Source organism: Podarcis erhardii (genome assembly GCF_964252035.2).
Source record: "Podarcis erhardii genome assembly, chromosome: 18".
NCBI lineage: Eukaryota > Metazoa > Chordata > Lepidosauria > Squamata > Lacertidae > Podarcis > Podarcis erhardii.
Window position 1 is genome coordinate 7,016,266 of NC_138516.1, and position 9,413 is coordinate 7,025,678.

Consider the following 9,413-nt stretch of genomic DNA (forward strand, 5'->3'; position numbering starts at 1 on the left):
CTCCCCTCTTAGTGAGACAGAGTACAGAACCCTGTAGGAGAAACCACTGTCCCCATTTTGCCGCCTTCTCCAAACTGGTGCCCTCCAGGTATTTCTGGACTGCAACTCCCATCATCCCTGCCCAGCGGCCATTCTGGATGCAGCTCTTAGGACTGAACATCCATGGGACACTGGGTTCAAGAAGGCTGCTGGCTGGCATGAGGGCATCCGTTGAGATCATACCTGAGTAGAGATTTGAATGAGGCCCTTTCCTTGTTTCCTACTCCTTGCCCCTACTCCCACGATGAATCAATCTTGTTTGGGGAGCTCTGGCTGGTGGTGGGGAAATTCCTCATGGGGGGCAGAGTTGACTCCTTCCTTTGTTACGAGAAGGGGAGAGAACCTGTTTTCTAGATTGTGCCTGGTTTGCTGTTTGAAGGAGCGCAGTCTTTGCACCCTATCATTGCCTTTTGTCCGCTCTGAACTGGCTTATGAGCGCGTTCCCCCTCTTTAACTGCTTTCAGGTAACTGGGAGGAAGAGTCCAGAGTCCTGCAGCAAGCCAGAGAAGATTCTGAAGAAAGGGACCTATGACAAGGTACCTCCATGGAGAGGGGCATTTAAATTGTAGGAAGGAAGGGAGGGAAAGAAGGAGAAGCCATCTGTTGGCAGAGGGAGCCCTTTGCCGCTCAGGACAAACCAAGCCAGCCCTAACAAGGCTCAAGCCACCTCTTTTGAAATGTGCAAAGCTGTCTCCTGCAGAGCCAGGCCAATAGTTCATAACCAACATTGTCTCCTCTAGCAGGCAGCAGCTCCCTGGCTGCCTTCCCTAGCCCTGCTAGATTTGAGAGCTCCCAATTCTTTCTCCTCCCGCACCCAAGCTTCTCCCTGGGCAGCAGGAAGGGGATATACTAATTCTTTTTTACTTGATTTGGGAGGGGGCCCATTTATTCCCTTTCTGTCATCAGGCGTGGCCAACTCCTAAGAGACTGTGATCAGAGAGTTTAAAACTGGCAGTGATCTACCCCATTTTGGGGGGTTCAGGTCAAAGTTGTTGAGCTTCTTTGGGAGTCACTGATCTACCACCAGTAGATCACAATCTAGATCTACCTGTTGGACGTGCCTGATCTAGATGGTGGGTGCGGGAGATCAGGTTCCTTCTTATTTTTTTCTCCTTTGAAACAAAAGGAGAGGATCTGGTCTTTTTATAAGGAAACTTCATACACAGTAGGTGCGCTGCTGCTGCTTTTGTTGTTGTTGCTGCTGGAGCGAAGCTTCAAATAGCTCTCTTGCTCAGCCTTAGCAGCAACACGGGCTCTGCTACCAGAGACACTTGAATACAGTTGCGGCCCTCCAGACATTTGTTGTCGTTTAGTCGTGTCCGCCTCTTGGTGACCCCCTGGACCAGAGCACGCCAGGCACTTCTGTCTTTCACTGCCTCCCGCAGTTCGGTCAGACTCATGTTTGTAGCTTCGAGAACACTGTCGAACCATCTCGTCCTCTGTCGCCCCCTTCTCCTTGTGCCCTCCATCTTTCCCAGCATCAGGGTCTTTTCCAGGGAGTTCTCTTCTCATGAGGGGGCCTCCAGACATTGCTGAACAACTCTCATCATCTCTGGTCATTGGCCATGTTTGCTGGGACCAGTGGGAGCTGTAGTTCTGCAGCATCTGAAGTCCCAAAGGTCCCCCCATACCTGCTTTAATGGATGCCAGAGATTGTACCTGCACTGCTTGTATGCATACAAGCCTTGCCTTCCCCTTTTCTTTTAGGCTGGTTTTTGCGTTGCCGTGTCCCCTCCAACCCCCAACCCTTTGTACAACTCCACAATGTGCTCATGTGCAATATAGGAGTTCTAATTCACTGGGCACCACTCCTAACCAGTGGTGTAGCGTGGGTTGTCAGCACCCGGGGCAAGGCAAGTAATTTGCGCCCCCTAACCCGTGGATTTGCGCCCCCTAACCCCCAGATGTTGCGCCCGCGCGGCCGCCCCCCCCCTGCACCCCCCACGCTACGCCACTGCTCCTAACCCACCCACCCACTGTGTCCATTTTTTGCAAAGGAGGACAGAAACCTTCCCCACTGTCCACCTGAACTGGCAGCAGCATATTTGCCCTTCAGGGGCTATTGGGGTCTGTGAGCATTAATCAGCTTTTTGTTGGCGAGAGGTCTGAAAACCTCAAGATACAAAGTTCTCCTTGCTAATGTTCCTTCTTCCCTCTCCAAGGCCTACACTGATGAGTTGGTGGAACTTCATCGGAGGCTGATGGCTTTACGGGAACGAAATGTGCTTCAGCAGGTAAGGACATGTTAGGTGGCTTTTTGCTGTGGGATGCAAGTTGAAGCCAGAGTGGAATGTTAAACGTTCTCTTTTGCCACAGTGCAATGAGTGGTGCTGCTTTTGCTATTTTCAGATTATCTTATTCAGGCACCTTATGCATATATCCAACTGTAACCTGTAGTTGTTGTTGTTATTTTTGTGGCCTTGCAAATTCAACAGAAGCTGTCCTGGGAGCACATACGTGTCTCAAAAGTTGGATAGGCTAGCAGTTTGAAAGCTACCATATTTTTCGCTCTATAGGACGCACTTTTTCCCCTCCAAAAATGAAGGGGAAACGTGTGTGCGTCCTATGGAGCGAATGCAGGCTCCTTGGTTTCAGCAATAGCAACGTGAAGCCTTGGAAGCGCAGAAGGAGAGCTCCCCCCGTGCTCCGGAGGCTTCGCGTTGCTTTCGCTGAAGCCCCCAGATCGCAGCGGTCCAGGGGCTTCAAGCAGCTATCCGCAAGCCTTCGGAGTGCACACCGATCCCTCTTGCTCTCCAGGCTTCGCTTCGTTGGAGAGGCACTGCACAGTTTTCCCTCTCTGCGCAGCGCCCCTTCAGCGAAGCGGGAGGAGAAATGGAAGGGGCTCCGTTTCTCCTGCCGCTTCGCTGAAGGGGCGCTGAGCAGAGAGGGGGAGAATTTTTTCCCCCTGTTCTCCCCCTCCTATGGTCCAGTGCGTCCTATAGAGCGAAAAATGTGGTAAATACTGAAATGCATTCTCTCCCCCCCCCCCCATAACTACATGTAGGCAAAGGACAGGGAGATTTCTGATGAAGTGATTCTGTCATTTTTTTCCCCCCTTGAAGTCCTGGGAAGACTTTTTATGAGTCCTCTTGTTCCTGCCCTCAGGCAGATGTGGGGTCTGCCTTTGCCTTGCCATGGCTGTCTTCACACCTTTCAAATCAGCAATCCCGCTTGAATTACTATTAGCCCTGCCCACAAGTAATGTCTTTTTTTTTTTTTAATTAATTTTTATTAACAGGCCAATCACATCACATTATTCAAATCACATTGGTTCCAAATTATACAGCCAAATTTTAAATTTTTGAAGGTACCCATATATCAAGCTCCGCACGAGTCCAAAATTCCGGATAAGTCCAGACATCACTTATTTTACTGCATTAATTGATCAGTTCTATCCAGTTCGATCCGGATAGTCCTTTATTACTTTTTTCCCATCTTGTTGTAGTCGTACATTCCTTTCTTTGCGATCTCTGATGATTCTCACAAGCAGACCGAAAGCTGCCATCTCTGTGTGGGTTCTCTTCAGAAGCTATATCAGCCCAGGACAGCCTCTGTTTGACACTTCCATAAATAAAATTAATCTTCGGTAATGTCTAATGGGGATAAATACATCTCTAGCCAGGAAAAGTGTTCTGCCAGCAGGACTTAGATAAAAGTCTGCAAGCCTGCATCAGCGACCAGTCTTTGAAGTCTCCCAATTTGCTATTGCCTTGTTGTTCTGCTGCAATACACCCAAGGTAGTTTGTGTCCTATGCCGTGAAGCAGCCTTTCATGGAGACAAGAAGGTCAGACCAAGGAAGTGGCGGGGGGGGCGCAAGCACTGCACATGGCTTTTTAAAATGGTGCGCAAAGTGTGAACGATTGGTCCCTGTCTGAATTTCCACAGTGGGACAGGCAATGAGAGAGAGACCAAGGGCAGAGAACTAACTCTCTGTGTTGCGTTGGCACAGAACAGACCTAACATATAGAACAAGAAGAACATACGTTTAAAGAAGATTGGAAAATGTTTATTGAATATATTGAGGGAAATTGTGCACATTTGAAAACGCTGGCAGCGTTAAGATAAATTCAACTGCGTAAATAAGTTTTGATGTATGTAATAATGGAATACTGAATGGTTTAGTTTATGTAAAATATGCAGGGATTTCTGTTATGCAAAATGAACCGTGGGGAGAGAAGAAGGGAAGTCATTGATATTTTAAGGTTGTTTAAATGACTATTCTAAAATGTAAAACAGAAAATTTAATAAGGGGGGGAAAGAATATTTGTGTCTCACTCCGATCCTTTTCCTCCCCGGCCCAGATTGTAAATCTCATTGAGGAAACCGGACATTTCAATGTCACCAACACAACCTTCGACTTTGACTTGTTCTCCTTGGACGAAACAACCGTCCGCAAGCTGCAGAGCTACCTGGAGGCCGTGGCTACGTGACCCTTGGCTCCTGAAGCTGGACGCTTTTTTTTGAAACCAGAATCCCCGTCTCTTCGGTACCAGGAAATGGACTCGTGGACCTTGGCCGCCGCCTTATCCTCTCGATTCACCTGAAGCACTGCCTTAGGGATCAGCCACGCTCTAGGAACATGCTGTTGCTGCTGCTGCCGCCGCCGCCGCTTCTGCTGCCGCCGCCACCAGCCACGCTCCTCCTCTTGGGCTTCAGCCGAGCGCTCGCCCTTGGCGGGCCTGTCCTCCTTCGCTTCAGAAGCTTTGCTTGGAACTGGTAGAGTAAAAGCTGCCCTGGTCCTAGCCGCGACACCGCGCTCTCCTCGGTTGTTTGGTTGTTGCTGTTTTTTAATTCCGGCTTTTTAAATTTTAGAACGAGATTCTCTTATGTGTGTGTGTTTTTCAAAAAAAAAAGAATGCACGTTTGAGGCATCCTCTTTTTAAGTTCGGGATAAAACTCAGCTGACGTTTCTGCGCGGGACCTACGGACGTGAAAACAACCCGGCCTGCAGGCGTCGTGAGGCTTGCCCCACCCCACCCCACCCCCCTTTGCCTCTTCCCGCTGCCTCTCACCCCAGGTCACATGGAGAGACGTTCCGATCAGATCAGGGCAGGCGTTGGCGCAGCTGAATCACACAACTTGCCCAGAGGACAGCCACCCTTGTTGGGGCCAGTGAAGTATTGTGGGGCGGGTTCTGTGTCCCGGGTGCAGCGGCGCCCCGGCCTGAACTTGCTCCTCTGCGTGTGGGACGATTTCCGAAACGTACTTGCGCCCGCCGACGGCGCCTGCCATCTCGCACTTGAGGCTTTCAATGTGGTGCTGGATCCAAACAAGAGCCTTGTTCCTTTCCCCCCTGTTTGATCTGCTTTAACTGTAAGGACTATGTTGCTGTACGCTGTCCTGTCCTGTCATTCATATATATGTATATATGAATGACGTATACATATATATATGTCATTTATATATATATATATAAGTGTAAGAAGGGCCTAATTGGGTCTTAAGGTCTCAAAAGGGGTTGTGTAGGGGTTTTGCGTGGGGGGGGGGTGGGCATTGATATTTTGTTTCTGTTTCTGTTTCGTTTTTTAAAAGTTGCAGTGGCAGATCGGGGGGGTAAAGTACAGCTTGACCTGTTTCTTCAACATACCTGTGGGCAGATTTTTTTTGCATATGGAAACCAAGCAAATAACCTGAAGATCTCTCTCTCTCTTTTCTCCCTCCGTTCCCCAAAAGGGGCCGATCTGTGTTGCTCTTTCTTCTTTTCCTTCTTTGCCATCAGTGTTCAAATAACCTTTTGCCAAAACGCGTTTACCGCCATTGCCCGTTTTGCGGAGAAGCATTCCCCACCCACCCCCACCCCTCGGTTTCTGCGAAAGCAGTTGGCCCAGGGGTGGGGAAGAGACGAACTAACTCTGAGAGTTTGTCTTTCTCCTCCTCTTTCTTTTAAAACACCTGCACGGTTTCAAAAACAAACTTTGGCAGGTGCTGGACAACACTAATTGAAATATTTGTCAGTATTTCTTGCTTGGCTAAGTTTTGGTGCAGGGGGTGTATCTGGTAGGGGGAAGACCCTGAAGTATGCAGAAACTCCCCACCCCAATACGCAAACACACACGGTTTTAGCATTTTTGAGGCGCAGCTTACCTTACAGACGAGAGTCTTAAATCTTTTGCCAAATGTTACAGGACTACTGGTGGTGGTGGTGATGCTGTGTTGTGTTGTGGCAGGTGGGGTGTGGGGTTGGCCAGAAGATTTCGCTTTGAGCTCTCTTAGGAGTCCTAAAGTGAGTGCTCAGGGGGGGCTTTGTATTTTGTGTGTTGAGTCACGCTAGCTGTGTTGGGGGGACAGGTGTTTTTTAAACCTGCCCAGTCTTAGTCTCTTCTGGGTTCCTTCCCCACTTCCCCCACCCCACGCAAAAGTTACAACTCTTATGTGGCAATAAGTTGATCTGCGTTAGGTCATGTTGACCCCGAATCCTGTTTTGAGCTTTCCTTTTTTAACTTTGTCCGTGTGGTCTTGTTTGTCTTTATAAAATGCCAACTTCCAGAGCTGCTCTGTTGCAATGACTCAGCTGCGTCTCGTATCTGGCCAGTCGTTCTGAGCCTCAGAATTTGGGGGATTCCAGAGAGGACTCTGCTGTGCCAACAGAAAAGAAACTGAGAATAGTAGAAGAGCTTTCTGTGTTTGTGGAGGTGCTTCCACTGTGATGGGGGGCGCTGCTAGTGGAGGGAGGAGGCTTGTGAGGCATGGGCCCCATAGTTCTTTCTCAAAGTTCCCCAAAGGTTTCTGGGTGCCTAATGAATTGGGCTGAAAGGGGTTCCCAGTGTGGCAAACATTTACTTCTACACCAATCTTTACCCAGGCGAGGGACCTACTCTTAAATAAAACACAGAACCAATTCTTAAAATACCTGGCAGGATGATCGAAGAGACTAAACAACTTTAAACGTAACCCTTACCTAGAGACGATTTGAGGTTAATGAATGGGGGACGTAATTGAGGAAGCAAATTGACCTTGAGTAGCATCTGCTGGGGGAAATGGGATTAAAAGAATCGAAGAGAGAATGGTTTGGGATGGGATTTAACTGAATTAATTTATCTGGGGCGTGCCTCTAGCTGGCTTGCCTCTAAATTTGTGTGTATACATATGTCTGAGCATGTATACATATAGATATACACCCACACACATTTGTGCCCCCGGTTTTGTTACAAGGACCTTGCAGCACCCCTGGAGCTCAGCAACACTGCCTTGCTGTGCTTGGGGTTAGCAGGCAACACGGATGCCGTGCAGCCTCAGGATGAGGCCCACTTCCAGCCATGGGTACTGCGAGGCCTCCTCCTATTCAAAGCAAGAACAGGCATTTCTTGTCAACCCCCCGCACAGCTCTCTCCGGCTCCCCAAACACTCCGCTTTTGCCAGTATCCATTCATTCCAGATGTTGTTGTGTCTTTGCGTTTGAAAGTTGCCTTGAGAACAAACGGCACCCGAGGGGGGGTGGCGGAGAAGCCTTTCCTCTCCGTGCTGCCTCCTGGATGTTGCCCCCCCCCCAGGCAGCTGCGTTCTTGGGCGAGCGAGAAGAGGTGGGGGCTCTCTTTGGTCAGGGCAGCCTCGCCCGAAACTTAAGTATTAATCGCTCGGGGGGGGGGCGCAGAATTAACATTTGTAAGAAGTTGGGGAGGGTGTTTTCTTCCACTATAAAAAAATGTATTTTATAGGTTTTGTTTTTTTAAAGAACGACCCCCACTTCCTCGCACCCCATTGGTGCCCCTCGTAGCTGTTTTGGTCACCAAAGGACTTCCTTGTGATCTGATTTTCCCCCCTTCCTTTTCTCCCCCACCCGAACCTCCGAACCTCCTCTTCTTTATTTCCAAAAGCCTTTGGGGCTTTACAGCTGGGACTGGAGCCCAAATGCCGGTTGCGCAGACTTGGGGTTTTATGATACTGGTGTTCCACCCTCCTCCTCCTCCTCCATTCCGTTGTAGATTCTTTCTCTTAGAATGGCTGCTGTGTTTGTGGGTCCATTGTGGTGTTCTTGTGTGTGCGTGTGTCTTGAGTGAGAGCGTCCATGGGTAGCTGTAACACAGATGGGGAGACTGGATGGTTTTACCTATCTTTGGCGTCTGAAAAATTGCCCCAGAGGGAAGCGTAGTGAGGAATGGGGGGGGGGTCTTTCCAAATGGGTGTCTTCTTTAGGATCTTTCTCTCTTTCCTCCCCTTCCTCTTTCGTTCCTTGAAACTGACAGCGCTTTAAGTCTGTTACCTGTCTTTCGGTTTTTGTATTAAAGGGCCTATTTCGGGGAATGGTTAAAATGGATGGTGTTTTTGGTTGGGCAAACCCGATCTCTCTCTCTCTCTCTCTCTCTCTCTCTCTCTCTCCACCTAAATCTTTGTATCCTTCTTGTCCTCTTCATTTTGGCCCAATGGTGTTAAGTAGATGTGAGATGTTAGGAGTTTTAAAGCTGTGGGATGGGCGGGGAGGGGGAAGGAAGTGTTTTCAGTAGATGTGGAAATTTTAGAGACTTGAAAGCTATTTCCCCCCTGTTTGTTTTGTTTTTAAGAGAAATTTGGGGGAAAGCAAAATATATGCAATGCTGCCACTTTTTTTGAGTCTGGAGTGGATTCTATACATCTCGGAGCACAAAATCCTACAGCTATAAGCATGGGCTCTTTCCGTTTTCCATTCAAATAATTATTATAGATACGTTTCAGTGTTAACAGCTGCACAGTACCTGATTCAGGCATCTAAACGGCTGCTTGTATGATTCCCCGCGGCAGTGTTACAATCTGGAGGTTCTTACGCCATCTGTGCGCTGCTAAGATTTAACGGGTAGGTCTGGGCTCTCTTTTAAAAGCAGAAATACAACACTGTAGAGTGGCAACTTAAAGGCTTGCTTCAAGGGTCCACAAACCACTCTGAGGTTTTTACAATCAAGCAGTGCATACAGTTTTATGAGATAAATAAATACGCTTGGCAGCGCTGAGCACATGTATAATATTCTGACAAGTGTGGCACGAAAGAAAGGAGGCAGCCCCTACAGTCATGCGGAGCTTTAGAGGCGCTCAGGAAATACCGTATTTTTCGCTCTATAGGACGCACCGGACCATAGGAGGGGGTGAACAGGGGGGAAAAAGCCCCTTCCATTTCTCTTCCCGCTTCACTGAAGGGGTGCTGCGCAGAGAGGGAAAACTGTGCAGCGCCTCTCCAGCGAAGCAAAGCCTGGAGAGCAAGAGGGAAGAGCTCCGGGGGCTTCAGGCGGCTATCCGCAAGCCTTCAAGGCGCAACGGGAACTCCTGCTGCGCTCCAAAGGCTTGTGGATAGCTGCCTGAAGTCTCCGGAGCGCAGTGGGAGTTCCCGCTGTGCTCTGGGGGCTTCAGGCGGCTTCAGCGAAAGCAACGCGAAGCCTCCGGAGCGCGGGAGGAGCTCTCCCTCTGC

The 9,413-nt window shown here is 49.2% G+C and overlaps 1 protein-coding gene across 1 annotated transcript in view; it reads left to right on the forward strand.

Annotated features, from left to right (window-relative positions):
• Positions 1-4,859, forward strand: part of MLLT1 (MLLT1 super elongation complex subunit) — a 30,996-nt gene extending 26,137 nt beyond the window's left edge. Inside the window, exons 10-12 of the mRNA XM_081846227.1 lie at positions 504-575; positions 2,202-2,273; positions 4,342-4,859. Of these exons, the coding sequence (XP_081702353.1) occupies positions 504-575; positions 2,202-2,273; positions 4,342-4,470 (273 nt within the window). The 3' untranslated portion in view covers positions 4,471-4,859. The remainder of the gene's footprint in view (positions 1-503; positions 576-2,201; positions 2,274-4,341) is intronic.
• The last annotated feature ends 4,554 nt before the right edge of the window (positions 4,860-9,413 follow it).